The sequence below is a fragment of the Piliocolobus tephrosceles genome, chromosome 6 (genome assembly GCF_002776525.5).
Source record: "Piliocolobus tephrosceles isolate RC106 chromosome 6, ASM277652v3, whole genome shotgun sequence".
NCBI classification, from domain to species: Eukaryota; Metazoa; Chordata; class Mammalia; order Primates; family Cercopithecidae; genus Piliocolobus; species Piliocolobus tephrosceles.
The window spans coordinates 49,193,646-49,219,013 of record NC_045439.1 but is presented as its reverse complement, the minus strand read 5'-3'; the positions used below and the strand labels follow the sequence as shown (position 1 = coordinate 49,219,013).

At 39.2% G+C, this 25,368-nt stretch overlaps 1 protein-coding gene across 1 annotated transcript in view; it reads left to right on the top strand.

The window, feature by feature from the left end:
- Window positions 1-2,183: 2,183 nt before the first annotated feature.
- The window catches only part of ACTR10 (actin related protein 10), a 35,666-nt gene continuing 12,481 nt past the window's right edge, over window positions 2,184-25,368 (top strand). The window contains exons 1-8 of the mRNA XM_026456323.1: window positions 2,184-2,560; window positions 5,135-5,207; window positions 10,509-10,591; window positions 11,601-11,709; window positions 13,900-14,007; window positions 16,213-16,280; window positions 17,791-17,870; window positions 22,474-22,509. Of these exons, the coding sequence (XP_026312108.1) occupies window positions 2,484-2,560; window positions 5,135-5,207; window positions 10,509-10,591; window positions 11,601-11,709; window positions 13,900-14,007; window positions 16,213-16,280; window positions 17,791-17,870; window positions 22,474-22,509 (634 nt within the window). The 5' untranslated portion in view covers window positions 2,184-2,483. The remainder of the gene's footprint in view (window positions 2,561-5,134; window positions 5,208-10,508; window positions 10,592-11,600; window positions 11,710-13,899; window positions 14,008-16,212; window positions 16,281-17,790; window positions 17,871-22,473; window positions 22,510-25,368) is intronic.

Below are 25,368 nucleotides of genomic sequence, written 5' to 3'. Positions count from 1 at the left end.
GAGGCCGAGGCGTGGTGGTACATGCCTGCAATCCCAGCTACTAGGGGGGTTGAGGCAGGAGACTCGCTTGAACCCAGGAGGCTGAGGTTGTGGTGAGCTGAGATCACGCCATTGCACTCCAGCCTGAGCAACAAGAGCGAAACTGTGCCTCAAAAAAAAAAAAAAAAGAAACAAAAAAAAAAAAAAAAAAGGCTCGGCAGGGTGTAATCCCAGGACTTTGAGGAGCCAAGGCAGGCGGATCACCTGAGGTTAGGAGTTCGAGACCAGCCTGGCCAACATGGTGAAACCCCATCTTTACTAAAAATAAAAAAAATTAATAAAAATAAAAATAGCCGGGCATGGTGACAGGCGCCTGTAATCCCAGCTGCTCGAGAGGCTGAGGTGGGAGAATCACTTGAACCCGGGGGACAGACGCTGCAGTGAGCTAAGATCGAACCTGGGCAACAGACCAAGACTCCAGCTCAAAAAAAAAAGAAAAAAAAAAAGACAAGAAAGGATCCTCCTCAAGAGCCTTCAAAGAGGACATGACCTTGCTCTTGCTGACACCTTGATTTCTGACTTCTCACCTCCAGAAGTGTGAAAGAATAAATTTTTTGTTGCCTCAAACCACCATTTGTGGTACTTTGTTACAGCAGTCCCTAGGAAACAAACACAGCTGGTGAGCTGTCATGGAAAACATAGAATGGGTAATAACAACACTTCATCATTTCAATAGTTTCAGAAACAATTTCAAATTGATCCTTACAAATACCTTGTGAAGCACAGAACAGTTTACAGATAAGGAAGTGGATGATCAGAGGTATTAGGGACCTGACAGAAAGTGGCAGAAACAGAATCTGAACCCAAGTGAGGGGTCCTAGTCAAATACTCTGACCCTATTAAGCACAAAATTTAATCTCTTCCCACGTTTCTTACAGTTTTCTTCCTCATCGTAACTCCAACTTCATCCTCCTATCTCCGGCAATTTGGAGGATCATTGATCAGTAATTTGGACTTAAACATGAATTTTACTAATATCGCATTCCAAATTTCTGCATTGTTATAGCATTAGTTTTTGTTATGGAAATAGCTTATTCCCAACTACCCCACTAACTCTTGTTACCAACCATTAGAGTAGGGCTTTTTTTTTTTTTTTTTTTTTTTTTTTTTGAGAGAGAGACAAGCTCTCACTCTGTTGTTGCCCAGGCTGGAGTGCAGCGGCACAATCCTGACTCACTACAGCCTTAGACTTCTTGGGCTCAAGGATCCTCCCACTTCAGCCTCCCAAAGTGCTGGGATTACAGGTGTGAGTCACTGCACTCAGATAGTTGGGACCATCTTAATACAGTATAACCTCATCTTAACTTGATTGCATCTGCCAATACTCTATTTCCAAATAGGGTCACATTCTGAGGTTCCCAGTGGACAAGAATTTTGGGGGGACGTTCAACCCAGTACATCAGCTAAATATTGCTATTTCTCACCGATTTACCCTTGAACCTCTTTTCTTATTGTAGAGCCTCTCCTTTGACAGTCTTTTCCACTCCTATGCATAGATACAGTTAGAGCTAATATTTGCAGAAAAAAATATTTTCACAGAAAGCTGTGAACTGACAAAAGATGTAAACAGTAATGTAAATGTTAAAAGTAACAGCAAAAACAGCAATTACTTTTGCACCAACCTAATAGGGGCCTTTGCTTCAATGCTCCTTCTACTAAACCATCCCGACCGCTCCTCCATAGATTCAAGATTCACAGATGCTACTTTAGCTTAATTCTGGAGTAAAATAAAAACCTTCAGAAAGACTACTAACTAAAGCATGGTCTGTACGTATTATTCTCTAAAGCATCAGTAGCATAGGCTTTGCAATTAGGAAGTCTGTGGGTTTGCTCCTGGCTCTGCCGTGGGACGCCGGGAAAGTTAATCTCGCTGAGCGTCGGTTCCCACAGATAAGAAAACACATATTCTTGGTATTTCTTGAGAAGATTAAATATTAGGCAAAACGCCTAGCACAGAACAGGGGCTCAGCATCTTTTGCCCCCCAAGAGCGTGAATCAGAGCTTTGGGTTTGCGTCGTCTCTCGGGGACCCCTGCGCCGCCAGGTCCTCAGGGACCTTTTCACAGTGAACTGAGGCCAAACCTCTAAACAGCCCGTGGGTGCGGCTTTGGGGCGTGGTGGGCGGGAATGACAGGGAGGCCGGCTCCGCCCCCTCGGGGGCGCCCGGCGCGCCTGATCGCCGCGGCCTCCGCACACCCGCACTCGGATTCGCGCCTGCCAGCGCCTCTTTTCCCCTAGTCCTGGAGACGGCCGCACCTGCAAGAGTTTTGGTCCAACGCGGGGTGAGGCACAGCCTTGGACAGACCGGGTCCGGCGCGCCGCCGCCGCTCGTGGCCCCCGCCGTCGCCGACGCCCGAGCGCCGGAGCCCCAGCCCCGCCCCCCGAGCGCCGAGGCTTGTTTGCGGCGGAGACTGCGACCCTCTTCTCTCAGTCTTCCTTAGTACCATGCCGCTCTACGAGGGCCTGGGGAGCGGCGGAGAGAAGACAGCGGTCGTGATCGACCTGGGAGAGGCCTTTACCAAGTGAGTGGCCGTGACGCCAGCTGTGTTCGACCCGAGGGGAGGGCGGGTGGCCGAGCCCCAGGCACTGCCTGGATCCTCATCGCCGACTCGCTGGGCAGCTCCGGGCCTTCCCTTTTCTTCAACCAGCGCCCTTGCAAGTAACAACCCTTATTATTTCCTCCATGGGCAATGCGAATTCGAGGATCGGAGTCTGACTCCCAGAGAGGCCCAGGAAGCTTCGACTGAATTGCCCTCTTCGCCGCCCCTTGTCATCACCCCAAACCCAACAAACCCTTTAGAATCATCTGTGTAGGGGATGACAATCGTGACCTAGACCCCGCTTACCCTGGGCTCATCAGATGTGGAAGGCAGCCAACGGAATGTAAATGTTCGAGGACGTATTTCATCATAAAATATTGAACGGAGCTTATTTTGGTGCTGAAAATGCAAAGATGTTTCAGACAGGGCTATCGCTCCTCAAGAATTAGGGAGACTGGGCACATTAAGAGGTGAAACCCTACAGATAACACTCTGGAAATCCTTTGTTGACTCCCCTAAACTCTAAGGTTAGATTTGACATGTTTTAAACAAACCAACGTGTAAACACTAGAGAGGAGTTTCTCGACCCTTTCGGATGGCATAGTTCTCTTTAATGGCTGAATGAAAACCACAAATGCACAAACCCTCAGATATTTACACACAATTTCAGGGAATTGGCAGACAGTCATTGTGGTCCTGGGACCCCAGATTAAGAGTCTTTGTGATGGGCTCAACAGAGAGGGAAGTAACAGGCAATTACATCATATATATGTTTCAAATGAAACATTTGAAAAATCTTTTTGTATCTCTAGGCACTTCCTGACGTATAGTAGGTATTTAATAACTGTTTATTCACTAAGTGTTTAAAAGAGCCTATTTAAAAATTGAACCTCAGGAACTCCAGAATTGGATTAAACATAGTCCTTGGTTAATGACATTCTCTTATTGTTCTATGCAAGACCCTTCCTTATTTGTATTTTCTTATAAAAATTATTTTGAAAGCATAATAAGCAATTTGAGGCTTCTATTCAAAGATAATTATTTTGGCTGTACTTGGAAGAAATAAGCAGAAAGCTATATTTGAAAAAGACAGCAGGAGGATGATAAGATAAATATATGAAGTAAAAAAAAGTAATTGAAGTCTAATGGCTTGCATTCTGAGATGTTTGAGGAGCACTGATGCAAGTAAACATGGAGATGGGAATAGGAGGAGATGGAGATAATTATTTGGGAATACGAGGAGAGCAGTACCAAAAACTAGACAGGACAAGAAGACAGGGTGTTAAGACTAAATTAGTATGATGATCATTTTTAGCAACGTTTTTAGCAAAATTTTGTTTTACTAACATGAAACAAAAATGGAAATAGCTAAATACTCAAGAGCATCGTTTTTAAAATAATGAAATATGCAGTTTTAAAAATGATACTGTAATCCCAGCACTTTGGAAAGTTGAGGCGGGCCGATCACTTGAGCCCAGGAGTTCGAGACCAGCCTGGGCAACATGAGGAAACCCAGCTCTACAAAAAATACAAAGTTTAGCCGGCCATAGTGTTGTGCCGAAATCCTAGCACTTTGGAAAGCCAAGGGTGAAGGATCACTTGAGCCTGGAGGCGGAGGCTGCAGTGAGCTGAGTTTGTGCCACTGCACTCCAGCCTGGGCGACAGAGGGAGACCTTGCCTCAAAAAAAAAAAAAAAAGTGAAAATGATAGCAATGAAGATTACGTTAATATGGGCAGAAGCTTACCATATGAGTTAATTATGTATGAAGTGTGATTATAACTATGTCAAATATGTATGCATAATCATAAGAAGACTGAAAGTGAATACACCAATATGGGAGCTAACAATATTAGAATGATGGAATTATGAATGATACAGATGAATTATATGAATGAAGTCACGTAATGTAGTACAGATTCAGAGTTGTAGATATGTCTTGCCTAAAATTCTGCTAAAATTAACAACTAGGAAAAAAGTTGGCCAGGCACAGTGGCTCACGCCTGTAATCCCAGCACTTTAGGAGGCCGAGGCGGGTGGATCACGAGGTCAGGAGATCGAGACCATCCTGGCTAACACGTGACATCCTGACCTCTTCTCTATTAAAAATACAAAAAAAAAATTAGCTGGATGTGGTGGTGGGCGCCTGTAGTCCCAGCTACTCGGGAGGCTGAGGCAGAAGAATGGCGTGAACCTGGGAGGTGGAGCTTGCAGTGAGCCTAGATCTTTTGCCACTGCACTCCAGCCTGTGTGACAGAGCCAGACTCCATCTCAAAAAAAAAAAAAAAAAAAAGTAAATGCTGCCCTAAAATATTACATTAGTTTTTTTAAGTATCACTAATTTGATAGAATTTTTTTCTGTTGATACACAAGCATTAATAAATAGTATTAACTTATTAGTTTTGTGGAGTGATTTTTTTTTAATCCCTTTAAATACATCAGGTATTTTCAAATGCTATTGTGGCCATTGTTTTGAAATGAATACAGGGAAAATTGGTTTCTGTGACAAATATTTAAAAGAATACTATAAGTTGTTTCAATTTTCCATTTATTTGCAGGTGTGGATTTGCTGGAGAAACTGGTCCAAGATGTATAATTCCTAGTGTGATAAAAAGAGCTGGGATGCCTAAGGTATTTAAAAAAAAACAAATTAGCAAAATAAATACGGTACTATAAAATATTTTAAAATATGACTTCAAGTAAGATTGATTAAAACAGTACCAAAGGCCGGGCATAGTGACTCATGCCTGTAATCCCAGTGCTTTGGGAGGCCGAGGCAGGAGGATCACCTGAGGTCAGGAGTTTGAGACCAGCCTGGCCAAGATGGTGAAACCCTGTCTCAACTAAAAATACAGAATTAGCCGGGCGTGGTGGCACATGCCTGTAATCCCAGCTACTCGGGAGGCTGAGGCAGGAGAATCGCTTGAACCCAGGAGGTGGAGGTTGCAGTGAGCCGAGATCGCGCCATCGCACTCCAGCCTGGGGGGCAAGAGCGAAACTCCGTCTCAAACAAACAAACGAACAAAAACAGTACTAAATATATACTTTATGGCTATATTTCCAAGGAAAAGTTTTTCTTTTTTTTTCTTTTTTTTTTTTTTGAGACGGAGTCTCCCTCTGTCGCCCGGGCTGGAGTGCAGTGGCCGGATCTCAGCTCACTGCAAGCTCCGCTTACCGGGTTTACGCCATTCTCCTGCCTCAGCCTCCCGAGTAGCTGGGACTACAGGCGCCCGCCACCTCGCCCAGCTAGCTTTTTGTATTTTTTTTGGTAGAGACGGGGTTTCACCGTGTTAGCCAGGATGGTCTCCATCTCCTGACCTGATCCACCCGTCTCGGCCTCCCAAAGTGCTGGGATTACAGGCTTGAGCCACCGCGCCCGGCCGAAAAGTTTTTCTTTTTAAATCAACTTTATCAAGGTCTAATTTTGCACACCATAAGTATATCATGTTGTACAACTACCACCACAAACCACTTTTAGAATATTTTCATCACTGCAGTAAAATCCCTAATACCCATTTACAATTAAATTCTCATTGCTGTCCTCAGCCCATTAGGGGGTACCTTCTATTTCTATAGATTTGTGTTTTGTGTACATTTTATGTAAATGGAATCATATATCAAGAGAAAAATTTTAACCTTAGTAAAATACTTTTATAAGTCTTGTAACCACTGAATTATTTTATTCTTATTTATAACATATCAGATATTTATTCCCCTATTTATAGTTTCAAAACCCAAAGAATTTTGAAAATAGACTTTTAAAAAGTTTCTTGCCACAGCTAGAAATTACAGATTTAAGTACAGATTTAATCTCATGGTAGATTAGAAATTACCAGTAGAAGGAATGACTTTGCATGCTATAAAATTCACTTGTTAAAAAATGAGATGTAGCTGTTACCATAGTAACATTATATATGCATTCCAGAAAATACCTTTGTTCTGCAAAATGGTACATTTTTAAAAAGCAAAACGAAACAGGCTTATGGGAAAAATAAGACTGAGGTAGACCATACAAAACCTGTGTAACTTTGTAATCAGAGTACTAGCAAAAACAATAATTGATGCCTCCACAAAATTAGAATAGGATTGGCAGGCAGCTGAGTGTGGCTGGAGGCTATCTTAGGGAATATTAAAAATAAAATCGTGGGCTGGGCATGGTAGCTCACGCCTGTAATCCCAGCACTTTGAGAGGCCGAGGTGGGCAATCACGAGGTCAGGAGATGGAGACCATCCTGGCTAACACGGTGAAACCCCATCTCTACTAAAAAAAAAAAACAAAAAACACCCCAAAATAGCCAGGCGTGGTGGCGGGTGCCTGTAATCCCAGCTACTCAGGAGGCTGAGGCAGGAGAATGGCGTGAACCTGGGAGGCAGAGCTTGCAGTGAGCCGAGATTGTGCCACTGCACTCCAGCCTAGGTGACAGAGCGAGACTCCGTCTCAAAAAAATAAAATAAAATAAAATAAAATACAATTGTGGAGGTGGTATGCACCTGTAGTCCCCAGCTACTTGGGAAGCTGAAGTGGGAGGATCACTTGAGCTCAGGACGTTGAGGCTGTAGTGAGTCAAGATTGCACCACCGCAGTCCACCATGGGCGACAGAGTGAGACCCTGTCTCAAAAATAAACAAATGAAAATAAAATGAAGTCATGGATTGAAAATGTTAGCCAGTGAGTTCTGATTCAGTGCAGATGATAGCAAGCTCTGAGCCAGTGGGACTGTTATTAAGTAGCAACTAGGAGAAAATGCAACCCAATAGAGTCATGGATCCACTTTGAGGCAAGAATTGCTGGTGTAGGGAGTTATTTAAACTTCTTTTATGAATAGATCTGGAAGCATTATCTACCTATGTGATAACTGAGTTGATGACTTTCTTTTTCTTGATAAAGGTTATAATTCTATTGTAATTTTAGCTTGTCTAATATTAACTAATACAACTATAACATTCTGACATTATTTCGTTTTTTAGCAATCGCATATGAGCATATTTGGTTTTATAAAAACACATGTTGACCGGACGCAGTGGCTCATGCCTGTAATCCCAGCACTTTGGGAGGCCGAGGCGGGCGGATCACCTGAGGTCGGGAGTTCGAGACCAGCCTGACCAACATGGAGAAACGCCGTCTCTGCTAAAAATACAAAATTAGCCGGGTGTGGTGGCACATGCCTGTATTCCCAGCTACTCGGGAGGCTGAGGCAGGAGAATCGCTTGAACCCGGGAGGTGGAGGTTGCGGTGAACCGAGATCAGCCATTGCACTCCAGCCTGGGTGACGAGCGAAACTCCATCTCAAAAAACAAACAGAAAAAAACACAAGTTATAGCAGAATAGACAAGACCAGCAGTTTATATCAGCAGTTTATATTTGGCATTGACATACATCAGAAATTTTTTTTTTTTTTTTGAGACAGAGTCTCACTCTGTTGCCCAGGCTGGAGTGCAGTAGTGCAATCTTGGTTCACTGCAAGCTCTGCCTCCCGGGTTCATGCCATTCTCCTGCCTCAGCCTCCCGAGTAGCTGGGACTACAGTCTCCCACCGCCACGCCCAGCTAAAGTTTTGTACTTTTTAGTAGAGATGGGGTTTCACCATGTTAGCCAGGATGGTCTCAATATCCCGACCTCATGATCCACCCGCCTCGGCCTCCCAAAGTGCTGGGATTACAGGTGTGAGCCACCGCACTTGGCCAAGCAATCTTTTTAATTATACTTGATTAAGGAATCATTTCATCACTTTAAAAATTTTCTACAAATCCTTGGACAAGCCAGAAATATGGTAGATATTGGTGGTTTGATGTTCGAAAATGTGTTGGAAGCCGGGTGTGGTGGCTCACGCCTGTAATCCCAGCACTTTGGGAGGCTGAGGTGGCCAGATCACTTGAGGCCAGGAGTTTGAGCGTAGCCTGGCTAACATGGTGAAACCTCATCTCTACTAAAAATACAAAAATTAGCCAGGTGTAGTGGCAGGCACCTGTAATCCCAGCTACTTGGGAAGCTGAGGCAGGAGAATCGCTTGAACCTGGGAGGTGGAGGTTGCAGTGAGCTGAGATCACACCGCTGCACTGCGCAATTGGCATTACTGTGTTACCAGATAGGTTTCTGACTGGATTAGACCCTGTACATTCTTGTTGCCACTTTTCTTAGTGCTTTGTGCTTTTATATATATGTGTGTGTGTATATATATACACACATGCACATATATATATATATATATATTTTTTTTTTTTTTTTGAGATGGAGTCTCGCTTCATCACCCAGGCCAGAATGCAGTGTCGTGATCTGTGTTCACTGCAACCACCTCCTCCCGGGTTCAAGCAATTCTCCTGTCTCAGCCTCCCAAGTAGCTGAGATTACAGGCATGTGCCACCATGCCCAGCCATTTTTTTTTTTTTTTTTTTATTTTTAGTGGAGACAGGGTTTCGCCGTGTTGGCCAGCCTGGTCTTGAACTCCTGACCTCAGGTGATCCACCCGCCTTGACCTCCCAAAGTGCTGCTATTACAAGCGTGAGCCACCACGCCCGGCCAAGCTTTTATTTTCATTTAAAAAGACAGATACATAAAAAATTATTTATATTTGACTGTATATGGTTTGGAATCTTTAAGCCACATAAAATCAAGAAGTTAGGCTGATAGTCCTTCTTTTGAAAGAGTAAATGAAGAGAGGTCTGCCAGTGATACATCAGAGTACTTAGAGCTTTCTGAGGATCATAAGTGAAGCCATTGTTACATATTAGCACTGACTTAGCACTCATGACTTGATAATATGTATGTAGGCTGCTTTTGTGTTAATGGTGTTTGTTGTCCTTTTTATCACACATATTTATGAACAACCTACTATGTACCTGGAGTGGAGCTGTAAGCAAGCCAGAAATAGTTCTTGCACATGGAGCTTATAGTCTAGCAGAAAGGGGGACATTTTACAAGTAATTAAGTGTGGTGATGTTGCAAAAGAGAAGATATCAGTGTTTTTGGACTAACAGGGGCTAAACCAAGTTGAGTATTTGAGGAAGCCTTTGATGCTTTTTATTCAATGCTGATTTTTTTTTTTTTTTTTTTTTTTAGACAGGGTCTCACTCTGTCACCCAGGCTTGAGTGCAGTGGCACAATTTTGGCTCACTGCAACCTCTGCCTCCCTGCAACCTCCACCTCCTGGGTTCAAGCGATTCTCCCATGTCAGCCTCTGGAGTAGCTGGGACTACAGGCGCATGCCACCATGCCTGGCTAAATTTTGTATTTTTAGTAGAGACAGGGTTTCACCATGTTGGCCAGGCTGGTCTTGAACTCCTAGCTTCAGGTGATCCACCCTCCTCGGCCTTCCAAAGTGCTGGGAATTTTGTTTGTTTGTTTGTTTTTTGAGACGGAATCTGGTTCTGTTGCCCAGGCTAGAGTGCAGTGGAGCCATCTCAGCTCACGGCAGCCTCCTCCAGGGTTTTCAAGTGATTCTCCTGCCTCAGTCTCCGGAGTAGCTGGGACTATAGGCACGTGCTACCACGCCTAGCTAATTTTTTTATTTTAAGTAGAGACAGTGTTTTACCATGTTGGCCAACCTGGTCTCGAACTCCTGACCTCAAGTGATTCACCCACCTCAGCTCCCCGAAGTGCTGGGGTTACAAGCATGAGCCACCACACCTGGCCTCAATGCTGATTTTTATCAGTCAAGCCAAAATAATAACTCAGATGGAGGAAAAATGCATGTGAGCAAAGCTCTTTACTTCCTATGAACACACACTTCCATTACCACAGACTAAAACATTCTGCCATCTTAGACATTCCAGTTCTTAAGGATTCCTAATTTAAGAGATTATTGCATATTTTTTATATTCTCAATACAAATTGCTTTTAATTTATTCCCAGAAAACGCACTAGTAATTACATTTTAATCTTAATTTGATATTATGTTATTAATATAAATTAATAAATCATTTTAATTTTTTACAGCCTGTCAGAGTTGTTCAGTATAATATCAATACAGAAGAATTATATTCCTACCTAAAGGATTTCATCCACATACTATATTTCAGGTAAGAGACATTTTGTTTTTTATGATTAGATAGATTTTCCTAATGCCATAGTGATAATTGGTTGTATTACATCTGAGGCACACCCCCCCCCAAAAAAAATTGACTTCTATTGCCATTTTTACATGTTTATTTTCAAACTTTTCAAAAACATATTTGAAGACTGGAAAACTGGCAGACTTAAGGAAATATTAAAAATGAAATGTTCATTAATGAAGTGAACTGATAATTAAATTATTCTACATTCATACAGTGAAATACTATGCAGCTCTTAAAAAAGAGTTCTGCATCTGTATGTAGTAGAACAGGAAGGTACTACTTCCTGTGTGTGGTGTGTGGGATATATTGATAAGTGAAATAAGCGAGTTAAAGAACCACATCTATAGAATGAATATTTCTGTTAAAACATACCCCCATACATTCATAAGAATGAAAAAAATATACAAACTTCTATCAGTGGTAGTTCTGGGTAGTAGGAATATAAGGTTCTTGTATTATGCAGGTTTTACATGTCATAATATTTGGCGCTTTGTGAGCATATACTACTGTAACCTAAAAAAAAGAAAATATCACCAGGTGCTGTGGCTCACATTTGTAGTACCAGCTACTTGGGAGACTGAGATCAGGGGGATGGCTTGAACCCAGGAGGCCGAGGTTGCAGTGAGGTGACATTGCACCTCTTCACTCCAACTTGGGCAACAGACCCAGATCCTGTCTCAAAAAAAAAAAAAAAAAAAAAAATCCATGTAATGGCTCAAGTTGGTAATCATAGTAGGCTATAATTTTAGGTTTCTGAGATAAATAAGTTAATGAAGTTCCTAGTACATTGCATGGTACGTAGTAAGAGGTCAGAAATGTTATCTTTCTGGGGTAATAAAATGAAGATGTCTTTTTGTGATAAAGTATCTTAAGCTAAGGTAGTACAGTTTCACTATTCTTAACAAATTGTATGACTTACCAAAATGAATAAAAACTTTTACTTATTTTTAAAGCCAAAACTGTCACTTTTCAGGCATCTATTGGTGAATCCCAGAGACCGCCGAGTTGTGATTATCGAGTCGGTATTATGTCCTTCTCACTTCAGAGAGACACTCACTCGTGTTCTTTTCAAATATTTTGAGGTACCTGTCTTTATATCAAATAAGTAAATTGCTTTTGAAATAAAAAGAGAAGCAGTAAAAGTCTTACTAGTTTTTAGGGAATCTTTCTTCCCTTTTTTTTTGTTGGTAGGTACTCAAAACTTAAACTAATGAAAGCCTTCATATTTTGTCTCTTTTATTTTATATGGCACACAGTGTCGTTGGGGAACCGGATGACAGAAGATTCTTCAAATTAGCCATTTATTTTCTTCTTTTGTGTGGTTATTTCATGCTTTAGCATTTCATCCAGTACTTACATAATTGGAGATTTCTTTTTATTACTGTTTGTTATTTATTTTAATATAGGTTTTTCTATTTGGGGACTTTTTTCCAGAATTAAAAGGTATATTCTGTGCTGTGGACTTTGTGATGTGTTTCTTCCAGATCTTTCTAGCTTCCATTGTTTAGTTATACTGTTCTGAGTTTTGTCATTTTAGGCTTCAAATTCCTTTGAAATGGAATATTCAGTGTCTCCTTTAGAGTAAGTCAGTAATGCGAGGGATGAGACTTACCTCATGATATAAGTAGTATTACCTGTAGCTTTGATTTTATAGGAGTCAGGATTATTTTATGACCAAGAATATGTTTTAAGATTAGTGTATTTCATAGACCAGAATCTTAATTATTCAAATTTTTTTAAATCTCTGCCTTGAAATTTAGGTTTTATCAGCAAGGGAAAATGAAAGATTATATGTGTTAAGTATATAAGAAATTTAGCACATATAAATGTATTTTCTTACATTCTACTGAATTCGAAACATACCTAATACCAAAAATCACAATGTCTTTATGAGGTAAAGGTACTTAATATTTCTAAGTTGTAGTTTTGTAAAGCAGGTACAGGGAATCAGGTTGCATAGCCTCCAGTACTTACTGATGTCATGAGTCCAGGAATTTCATTTGTAGTAGGGAGAACATAAAGCAAAACAAGATGATGTGTCAGCTGTTATCTGAATAAAGTGGAATATTCTCTGTATTTATAATTTTTGTTTGTGTTAATATCCTTATCTTCTATATGACTGGAATACCTGCTTTATCTATTTAGATAAGGGAAATATAGCCATTATTTTGTCTGCCATTCAATTATGATGGACTCTCATATTTTGATTGAATATCTAGTATTTGGGATGCAACCAGATCTGGCAAATTCTTACCGAAAAAAATGTCGCACAGAGCCAACTATTTGTATATTTTGTTCTTTGGTTTAACTTTAACTGCCAATTATAGTTCAATTAGCCAGATGTGGTGGCATGCATCTATAGTCCCAGCTACTCAGGAGACTAAGGTGGGAGGATTGCTTGAGCCTAGGAGTTCGAGGCTGCAGTGAGCTGTGATTGCACCACTGTACTCCAGCCAGGGCAATGGAGCAAGACTTTGTCTCTAAGAAAAAATAAAAATTTAAATAAAAAAGAAAAAGTAAAAATATGTAGTTTATATTACAAACTTTGCAAATAAAGACAATAAAGAATTTTTTTCCTCTATTTTCATCTTAATGGTAAGGGCATCTCTCTATTTTTTTAATTTAGCATCTTCCTCTAAATTTGTGTTTCTAGAACTCTTCTCTCTTTTTTTTTTTTGAGACAGAGTCTTGCTTTATTGCCCAGGCTGAAGTGCAATGGTATGATCTCGGCTCACTGCAACCTCCGCCTCCTGGGTTCAAGCAATTCTCCTGCCTCAGTCTCCCTAGTAGCTGAGATTACAGGCAGATGCCATGACACCCAGCTCATTTTTGTATTTTTAGTAGAGACTAGATTTCACCATATTGGTCAGGCTGGTTTCGAACTCCTGACCTCAGGTGATCCACCCGCCTCAGCCTCCCAAAGTACTGAAATTACAGGCATGAGCCTCTATGCCCGACCTCTAGACCTCTTCTTTTATCTCGTTCAATTTTCCCTTCCAGAAGAGGACAAGAATAAAGAAAAATGCCTCTTAATTGTCATTTTGGAATGAAACAGTTGAGCTGTTTTTATTACAGTGTATTTTGGTTATTGAGTGGATTTATATAAACAAACTAGTTCTTAATTACTCTCATAAGATGGTGGAATAGGTATCACCATATAAGTTAATATAATGTTCCTGTGAATTTTTTCAAATATATTTGAATATAAGGCAAATACCTTCAAATAATGACACTCATTCTGATTTTGTTGTTTTGATTTCGTTATTTTCTAGGTTCCATCTGTCTTGCTTGCTCCAAGTCATCTAATGGCTCTTCTGACGCTTGGAATTAATTCTGCCATGGTCCTAGATTGTGGATATAGGGAAAGCCTGGTGTTACCCATATCTTTTTGTCATCCAGCCAACTTTGGAGTTTTTACTCTACTTTAACTAAAATAATTAGGCTAATTACAAATAATTTGTATTGTACTGCACTATTTTGGGTTACTATGTACAAATATGAATTTCAGTGTGGAAAAAGTTCACAGGATTGTAAGACTTAAATTTACTTTTTGTAGAAGTTACTATCATTTGGTCCCAGGATATACTCCAGGAGTATACCTCATGAATATTACGTTCAGTTTTTAAAAGAAAAATCAGGATGTGTCAAGTTGACTAGGATAGTCAAGTTTTAAGGAAAAAATCATACAAAGGGTAATTGGAGAAACTGAAATGAGAACATTCAATCCAGAAAGATTGCAATAGCTGAAGAGCTCACTGGCGCCTGTAGTCCCAGCTACTCCGGAGGCTGAGGCAGGAGAATGACATGAACCCGGGAGGCGGAGCTTGCAGTGAGCCGATATCGCGCTACTGCACTCCACCCTGGGCGACAGAGCGAGACTCCGCCTCAAAAAAAAAAAAAGAAAAATACGTTTTTCTTTTCTTTTCTTTTTTTTTTTTTTTTTAATCTCCAGAGGCTATCATGAAGGCAGTATGCCTTAGTGTTTACAAGCTTGGGTTTTAGAATCAAATACACAGTAAGTGCAAATCTCAAGTTATGCTTCTTACTACTTGGTCAGGTAGCTTAATCTCTTCGGGCTTCAGTTTCTTTATAAATTGGGGATTATAATATTTCCATCTCATAGAAGAGTTGTGTTAGTTGAGTGACGTAATATATATAAACTGTTTAGCATACATAGATTTGGCACATAGTAATTTTCTTAGTACATGCTGTGGTTTTTATGTCATTGACCATAGGCCAGAACTTACTAGTAATTCAAGCTATCCCATATAATATATAATGGAATTACTGACCATATAAACTAGTACATTTCTTTCCATTATAAATATTTAAGCGGAGTATAGATAAGCATCTCTTAGAATTGTCCTAGTGGACATTGCTTTATTGAAAAGGATGTTGACGTGCATGAATGTAAGACTCTTGCAATTTTGAGATCTACATGTATGTTTATTAGAAAAAATATTCATGGAAGGAAATTAAGAATCATTAACTTCTAAGGAATTTAATCAAGCGGTAATTTTTTTTAGTGTAAAGTACTTTGTGTTTAATTCTTAACCGTGCAACATTAGTAGTAGTATTCTCATTATATAAATGAGAATATCGAGACTTGGGATGGGTAGTTGACTCCTCTTCTTATGAACATGTAGCCAGGATATAAACCCATGTCTGTTTCCAAAGCTGATGCTCTTACCAATATACTTAGCAAACACACAGTAAATATTGTTTACTTCCCTCAACTCTGTCCTGTAGAAATATAATGTGGGCCATGTATGTAATTTAGAGTGTTCTAGGCTGGGCGCCATGGCTCACACATGTAATACTAGCACCTTGGGAGGCTGAGGTGGGCAGATCACCTGAGGCCAAGAGTTTGAGACCAGCCTGACCAACTAGTCAAAACCCCATCTCTACAAAAAATACAAAAATTAGCCGGCTGTGGTGGCACATGCCTGTAATCCCAACTACTCGGGAGACTGAGGCACAAGAATCACTTGAACCTGGGAGGTGGAGGTTGTACTGAGCCGAGATCGCACCACTGTACTCCAGCCTGGGCTACAGAGTAAGACCCTGTCTCAAAAAAAAGTAAATAGAATTTTCTAAGAGCCACATTTTAAAAGGCACTAGAAAAGATGAAATTAGTAGTATATTTTATTTAATCCAATATATTCAAAATACTTCCAATATTCCATCAATACAAAAATTATAATGAGGTATTTTAGTGGGGTTTTTTGGTATTAAAACCTTCTAAATTTGGTATGTAGTTTAGTCTTAGAGCACATCTCAATTCAGACTAGCCATATTTCACGTATTAAGTAGCTACACAGGCCTAGTGGCTACTTTTATCAGATGCCCCAGCTGTATCTAATGAATTGTGCGTGGTCATGTGCATATGTGTCTTTTTATTCTGTTTTCTTTGATGAAGAATATGAAAAAAACTTACTCTTTGATTTTTCCGTAACTATGTTAAAAATAAGAAATAAAAATTTGTCACTAAAGCATATTTAGAACAATACTGCAGAAGGTGAGGAAAATATCAAGGAAACCACATTTTATCTCCTAAAATAGTAGTATCCTTGACTACTCTATAGATATATGAAGGAATCCCAGTTCTAAATTGCTGGGGAGCACTACCCCTAGGAGGAAAAGCTCTTCACAAGTAAGTTTCTTGGAATTTAACATATTCATTTCACCTGTGTCACAAAAACAGTTGCTAATCTGTTTGTTGATCAGTGATCAATAGAGGGCTTGTGATAAATGGACAGTGAATTTTATTTATTCCACCCTCTATTTGCTTCGAGTATATTGATTTTTTAAGAATAAACCAGTTTTTTTAATTTTTAATTTTTAATTTTGTGGGTATATAGGTGTATATATTTATGAGGTACATGGGATGTTTTGATATAGGCATGCAATGGGAAATAAGCATATCATGGAGAATGGGGTATCCATCCCATCAAGCATTTATCCTTTGAGTTACAATCTAATTACACTCTTTACATGATTTTAAAATGTACAATTAAGTTATTGTCTATAGTCACCCTGTCATGCTATCAAATAGTAGGTCTTATTGTTTCTACTTTTTTGTACCCATTAATTAACCTCACCTCCCATTTATCCCTCCACTATCCTCCCTGGCCTCTGGTAGCCATCCTTCTACTCTCTATGTCCATGAGTTCCATTGTTTTGCTGTTTACATCCCACAAATGAGTGAGAACATATAATATTGGTCTTTCTGTGCATGGCTTATTTCGCTTAACATAATGATCTATAGTTCCATCAGTGTTGTTGCAGATGACTGGATCTCATTCTTTTTTATAGCTGAATAGCACTGCATTGTGTATATTTTTTATTTTTTTATTTTTTTTAACTTTTATTAAGTTTAGAGGTACATGTGCAGGTTTATCACATAGGTAAACTTATGTCTTGGGGAAGACCTTTATTATTATTACTATTACTGAGATGGAGTCTCGCTGTGTCACCCAGGCTGGAGTGCAGAGGCGTGATCTCAGCTCACTGCAACCTCCACTGCCTGGGTTCAAGCAATTCTCCTGCCTCAGCCTCCCAAGTAGCTGGGACTACAGGCGCGCGCCACCACGCCTGGCGAATTTTTGTATTTTTAGTAGCAATAGGGTTTCACCATGTTGGCCAGGCTGTTCTCAAACTCCTGACCTCAAGTGATCCACCCGCCTCGGCCTCCCAGAGTGCTGGGATTACAGGCGTGAGCCACCATACCTGACAATAAGATGATTTTTATTTAAATCATAATAATTGGGCTGGGTGTGGTGGCTCACGCCTGTATTATCCCAGCACTCTGGGAGGCCAAGGCAGGTGGATCACCTGAGGTCAGGAATTCGAGACCAGCCTGGCCAACATGGCAAAACCCTATCTCTACTAAAAATACAAAAATTAGCTGGGCATGGTGGCGGGCACCTGTAATCCCAGCTACTCGGGAGGCTGAGGCAGGAGAATCACTCGAACCCAGGAGGTGGAGGTTGCAGTGAACCGGGATTGCGCCACTTAACTCCAGCCTGGGTGACAGAGTGAGACTCTGTCTCAAAAAAAAAAAAAAAAGCATAATAATTTATTATGTAGTTAAAAGTATGAAATAAGAAAAGAATATCAGTTTCAATATTTTAATTTCAGTAACTTTTTTTTTTAAATTTCAGAGAGTTGGAAACTCAACTGTTGGAACAATGTACTGTTGACACAAGTGCTGCTAAAGAACAGAGCCTTCCCTCAGTGATGGGTAAATTCATTTTAATTGGTTTAGGAGTGATTTACACTCTATTTTTATTCTTCAACTTATATTTTAGTCTTTGCTCCATTGCATGATTATTCTCTTTTCTCCCCATGCCACTCTGATGGCACTGCTTCAACTATAAGCTCACCATTGAACTTTTAATCACCAAATTCAATAGTTTGATTTTAGTCATCCTGTCCAGAACTTTTGACACTGTGGATCATCAGGTACTCTTGAATGCTTTCTTCTCCTTGGCTTTCAGGATTCTTTTTTTTAGTAGTTGTCTATGACTTCCCCAAATATTCCTCTGGCTTCCTCTGCTCTTGCTTTCTCTACTGGTATTCCACTAGGGATCTAGTGTTTGTTCCTTCCTTTTCTCTACTGGCTTTTTCAATGTGATCTTACCTACTCCCACAACTTCTACATCTGCATGCTGTTGATTCTCGAATGTGTCACTGGGCCTGATCCTTCTTCTGAACTTGATACTCATATTTCCAACTGATTATTAGAGACTGTGCATGTCTCTAGGCACTTCAAACTTAAGATTTCCAAGAGTGAACACATTATGTCTTTCCTCAAATTCATTTCAATTATTAGATAAAGATAATAACATCTTCCTTGTCTCCCATTTTATAAAACTTTGAGTTATCATAGCCTTTCTGTTCTTCTTCAGAAATCTCAGATCTCGTTTTTCTTTTTTTTTTTTTTTTGACCTTCCACACCATTGAACACCTGAGAGCAAAGACATTGTTTTAATCTAGGCCCTCATTTCTTGCTTAGATTATTACAGAAACCTACTCTCTGGATGGATTCAGTCTGTTTCACACTGTTGCCAGGAATAACTTTCCACAAAATATTTTTATGCTTTTGAGACAGGATCTCACCCTGTTGCCCAGACTGGAGGACAGTGGCGTGATCTTGGCTCACTGCAGTCTCCACCTCCTGGGCTCAAGCCATTCTTCAATCTCAGCCTCCTGAGTAGCTGGGACTACAGGCGCGAGCCACCACTCCCAGCTGATTTTTGGGGGGTACATTTTGTAGAGATGGGGTTTCGCCATGTCATTCAGGCTGGTCTCGAACTCCTGAGCTCAATCCACCAGCCCCCGCCTCCCAAAATGCTGGGATTACGGCCTGAAGCACCATGCCCTGCCAGTTTTTCACAAAATAAATATAACTACATTGCTGTTTTGCTTGAGAATTTTTGTAAGCTCCTACAAGTTAAAATCCAAATTATCTATTGGATATAAATGTTTCTTCAAAATCTGAGTTTGTTCTACCTCTTATCCTTAGATCACTAAACTTTATCCTTTGTTCTTTATTAAATCTTCAGTAAATTTCTTACAGTTGTTGAGGCACCGTGAGTCCTAGCACAACCCTGTGCTTTCATTTATTCTTTTTCTTTCCCTGGGATGTTTTTCTTTGCTTAGTTAGGTTTTTGATCCCTCTGCATGACTCAGCTGCAATGTCACCTTAATGGTGAAACCTTCCTCATCTTCCCTAAGCAGAATAAATTGCTCCTCTCTGTTAAGCCCTCGGCAGTAATTTATTATAGCACATATGCCACATTCTCATTTGCCTGTTAACTTGCTTGTTTCCCCCAGGAGACTTTGAGGATCCCTGTCTTATTTATTTTTCAATCTGCAGCACCTAGTATAGTGCTGGGGCATTGAATTTATGTTGGAAAGCCAGATTTTCGGGACACTTAGGCATACCTATGTTTTCCTGTTGTTCCTTATTGATAGTTAATAGCATTTTTCATTCTGTAGATCCAATTATAGCTTTCAAATTCCAGATAACTTTGTGATGTCTTAGTATATTTTGGTGACAGGTAATTTATAAAAGGTCTTCAAAGATAATAAATTCAGTATAGCATCCCAAGATGTTCTTTGTAAAGGTCTTTAAACCCAGTAATATTTCCATAAAATTTTAAGTGATACATTCTTGGATATTCTTTTTCTAGTCCACCTTGTACTGATTCTAACCTTTCCCTTTAATACTACTCATAATCTGAGTCTGTGATAGCCATGCAGTCCTACAAAATTGTGGAATCAAATCATATAAATATTTGCCAAAGCACCCACTTAGTAGGATCAGAAATGCAAATACGGCTGGGCACGGTGGCTCACGCCTGTAATCCCAACACTTTGGGAGGCCAAGGTGAGTGGGTCACTGGAGGTCAAGAATTCAAGACCAGCCTGAACAACATGGTGAAACCCTGTCTCTACATTAAAAAAAAAATTAACTGGGCATGGTGGCACGGGCCTGTAATCCCAACTACTCGGGAGGCTGAGGCAGGAGAATCGCTTGAACCTGGGAGGTGGAGGTTGCAGTGAGCCGAGATCGAGCCATTGCACTCCAGCCTGGGTGACAGAGGGAGACTCCATCTCAAAAAAAAAAAAAAAAGAAAATGCGAACGAATTTAAAATGTCTCTTTTCCGGGTTCTTAGCAAAGATTACATGTAAGTCTGAGATATGCTTGAGTATCCTTAAGTGAATTTTGAATGAGCCTCTTTCATTTACTGTTTAGAACTTAGTTTAAAATTGAATATATCATAGTAACTCAAAAAGGCTAAACTAAGTACACTGATTGGAAAAATGTACAGTTTAAACTATATACCAACATGTTATGCTTCTTATTTTCCTAACTGAAATGTAAGTGATTTTTTAGAGCTAGAGCCACGGAATGCCTCTTGTTTCTATTCTTTACTTGCAGAATTTAAATAATTATGATTATTTGCCCCTTATGATTATTTGCTCCTTATGATTAAGGAGCTCCTTCCTAAAGCAGCATCTACTCTTAGCTAAATTAAACTCTTTATTTCCAGGCCTGCCTTACCTTTGCCTAAAGAAAATAGTTTCTTATATTACCAGATTTCTTTGACACATGTTAAAATTTATATAAATGTTCCAAGAGAGAGCATTGAAGTTGTGGAATGCTGTAGGTTTTAGCACTTATTTTTAAATTGCAGGTTCTTACAGTCAAGTTACATTTCTCTCATCTATTTATAACCAGGATTAAATCTTCTGGCATATCTTTATCCTCTTGATAAATTTTAACACTTAAAGATAGGAAATCTTCAAAAATTTTTTATCATGTACTGGCCCCACAGGTAAAATAAAAGTTTGAACATATTATAACATAGTATGTCTGTTTGTTTATAAACTATGAATGTACTATTGTTACTATATTATGAAACACAAAAGTAAGCCTTTGGAAAGGATGAGATAATAAAGGTAAAATAACAAATAATTCTAAAGTTATACTTACTAAAGGTAAAAATCTTTTGCCATATAACTGAACATTAAATGTGCTTTTTTTTTTTAAATTATGGCTTAACATTTTAATGGTGTGGTTTCTAAGTTTACCTGATTTTAATACTTAATTTTAATGGCTTTCAGAACCGAAAGTTATAGCTGACAACAAATGTAGATCCAGGTGGAAGAAGGCTATAATTATGCTTATTAAATGATTTATTTTCAGCTGTAGATGTCTATCTTCTCTGATATCAATAATTTATTCTTATAAATCAATGAAAATATTTTTACATGTTTTTTTACAATGAGTTAAAAATTCTTTTTTTTTTTTTGAGTCGAAGTTTGGCTCTTTTTGCCCAGGCTGGAGTGCAATGGCACGATCTCAGCTTACCCCACACTCCTCCTGAGTTCAAGCAATTCTCCTGCCTCATCCTCCTGAGTAGCTGGGATTACAGGCAAGCGCCACCACACCCAGCTTTTTGTATTTTTTTGTAGAGATGAGGTTTCTGCATGTTGGTCAGGCTGGTCTTGAACTCCCGACCTCAGGTGATCCACCCACCTTGGCCTCCCAAAGTGCTGGGATTACAGTGTAAGCCACCGTGCCTGGCCCCAAGGTTAAAAATTCTTAGTTTCGAAGACTTTAGGTTAGAAAATTTTGTTTCTGGGACAGATTTTTGGCAACAAAATTTTATAACAATGGTAACATATCCAAACATTCACTTTCCAAAGGCTCCCTGTATTGCGTGAAGATAGATATACTTGGTATCCTTAGGTGAACTTTGAATGAGCCTCTTTCATTTAGTATTTAGAACCTAATTCAAAAAATGAATAGGTACTTTCTCACTCATTTTTAAAATGTCACCTTTACCTTGAAGGAAAAGATTAAAAGACTGTGTGTGGTACATTTTTTTTTTTTTTTTAAAAAGAGTCTCGCTCTTTGCCCAGGCTGGAGTGCAGTGGCGTGATCTTGGCTCACTGCAAGCTCTGCCTGCTGGGTTCATGCCATTCTCCTGCCTCAGCCTCCCGAGTAGCTGGGACTACAGGCGCCCGCCATGTGTGTGGTACTTTTAAAAAATATGTTAGCACATTACTGACAACTGTTTATTATCACTGGAAAGATAAACTTGAAACTTCAATTTTTTGCTTCGATTTCCATGGTTTGTCTTGGCTTTGAGTGATGGTATTTCTTCCCTAAAACAAAATTAAATTTTTCTGTTAGACTTTTTGAGAAAATTATAGTAGTTGTATTTTTAAAATTTTTTCTAAATTGAAAAATAGAAATGTGAAGGCAATTTAATAGACTGTTTTTAATTATTATTAAAATTTTATAATTCTAAATGAAATTTTTTTTTAGGTTCAGTTCCAGAAGGTGTCTTAGAGGACATTAAAGGTAAAGTAAGTTCTCATTTTTGTCCCTTTCATCCCTAAGTGTTAGTTTAGAGGGCATATGCTTCTAAACAGATAGAAAATATATTCATAATATAATATCCTAAAAGTATTTAATATATAGACTATGGGATACTCTAAGTACAAATTCCAATTTTTTTTCACACTTAGGGAAGCTGTGGCATAGTGATGATGTGTTACTGAAGCAGCTTCTGAATTGTATAGAGTATACAGGGTTACCAGGGAACCTAGTATTTTGCAGTGTGAAAGAACAGTTAAATTGCTTAAGAAAGCTACTGGTTTGATTAGTATAATGTTTTTTACTCTAGTTTTCTTTATACATTTTTCTAAAACATTCCGAAATTGTGAGCAAAGTACTACACAGTACATTGGATTCACCTAAGTGAGATTGCTTCTACTTTGCTAGAGTGAATTTCTATGATAATGTTCAAATTAGTATTTTTGTTCACTGAAATAAAATACATTTAAAATATAATCTTCTTCAATACTTGGCACGTCATTAATGTTAATAATTTAGGATGCTTAATAGATAGACAGTAATGGATTTTAGAGTTAAATGAGAGCCGGAGATAATCTAATACAGTTGGGGCTCTGAAATGTTATTTGTTCAGTGTTACACAAGTAGGTAGGGTTAGAGCTACGGCTACAAAATACATCTTGCTTTCCATTATATTACTTAATATCTTTTATGTGTTTTAATTACCTAAATTCTTTTCAATTTGTTATAAAATTTCAATCATTTGTACTGCTTATTACAGTAGTTCAAATAATACAGAAATATCTCAGGTAAAATGGTTTCCTTTCCTCTCTTCCATTTCTATCCTCCATGATATAACAATTGTTGACGATGTGGAGTGTTTTATTTTCATATGGCCTCCAACCTGTGAAACGATGTTTAACTCTACCATTAGTCAGGGAGACATCAGATTGGCAAAAATTTGAAAGACATCTGGTATTAGTGAGATTGTAGGAAAATGAATGTTTATTATTAGTAGTAAGGATTGCAAACTAATCTTTTTGGAAAGCAATCTGGCATATTTATTAAAATTTGAAGTGTGCATCCCATCTAAAAAGGGTTATTGCATGAAGTTTGGTAACTTCATTATAAGGAATGTTACGTAGCTATTAAAAGAAGAGCTAGAGTATTGATTTGGAAGAAGGTCCATAATGTAAAGGAAGAAAGCATGTTGCTGAAGGTATGTACAGTAGAAACCCTTTCTGTTAAAAACAAATATGCAGGCTGGGTGTAGTGGCTGGCCCCTGTAATCCCAGCACTTTGGGAGGCCGAGGCAGGCGGATCACCTGAGGTCACAAGTTTGAGACCAGCCTGGACAACGTGATGAAACCCTGTCTCTACAAAAAATACAAAAATTAGCCAGGTGTGGTGGTACAGACCTCTAGTCCCAACTATTTAGAGGGGTTGAGGTGGGAGGATCACTTGAACCTGGGATCTCCTGGCGGAGGCTGCAGTAAGCCAAGTTCAGACCACTGCATTCCAGCCTGGGTGACAGAGCAAGACTGTCTCAAAAGAAAACAAAAACAAAAAGTAACATGCAGCATACACATATTCATTGTATTGTGTGATCTTGAATGGGGAGGCAGAGGTTGCAGTGAGCCAAGATCATGCCATTGGACTCCAGTGTGGATGACAGAGTGAAACTCTGTCTCAAAAAAATAAAAATAAAACTACAAAAAATTAGCCAGGCATGGTGGTACACACTTGAAGTCCCAGCTACTTGGAAGGCTGAGGTGGGAGGATCACTTGAATCCCAGAGGCAGAGGTTGCAGTGAGCTAAGATTGCGCCACTACGCTCCAACCTGGGCAAGGGAATCTTGACTCCATCTCAAAAACAAAAAAAAGATCTCAAGGCTAGGTATTTACTTTGCTTAGATAGTCACAAGAACTTGAATAAAATATAAAACATACAAGTAGCTTTAGCGCCTAGCTCACTATCTAGCATAGTAGCATATTGTGGATTCTCAACACATGTGCTTTGAATTAGTGAATGAAATTCACTACATAATGTATTATGAAAAGAATTGTGTATAATATATATATATCAATATGCATTATATCATATATATTATGCATAATTCTTTTCATAATGTATATGGCTAACATGCTTTACGAGTAATACAACCAAGTTGTCGAATTTCTTGCATTTAACATCAATTTTGTCTCTACTTTAAAAAAAGTATTCCCTAACTACCTTGAAATAATTTTAAGCAGCTCATTATAAAAACTACTTTGCAATAGAATTTTTAAAAGAAAAAGTTTTCGACATACAAAAAGTAAAGTGATATAGTAGAAAGAAAGTGGTAGTGTTGGGGTGTGCTAACGAGGAACAATCATTACAAAAAGCCCAAAACTAAGGAGTGTTACATTGCAACTAAGAGCAAAAATTGGCATTGTACCAGCCAGGCACAGTGGCCCATGCCTGTAATCCCAGCACTTTTGGAGGCCAAGGCAGGTGGATCACTTGAGGTCAGGAGTTCGAGACCAGCCTGACCAACATGGCGAAATGCTGTCTCTTCTAAAAATATAAAAATTAGCTGGACATGGTGGCCTGCACCTGTAATCCCAGCTACTTGGGTGGCTGAGGTATGAGAATCGCATGAATCCGGGCGGTGGAGGTTACAGTGTGCTGAGATCACACCACTGCACTCCAGTCTGCAATAGAGTGAGACTCTGTCAAAACAACAACAACAACAACAACAACAACTGGCATTGTGTTCTGACCAATCAAGATATTTATTAATTTTATTTCTTTTTTTTCCCAATTTCTTTTTGGTAACGTCTTTTCACAACAAGATTCCTTAAAAAGAATCAGAGAGGCCGGGC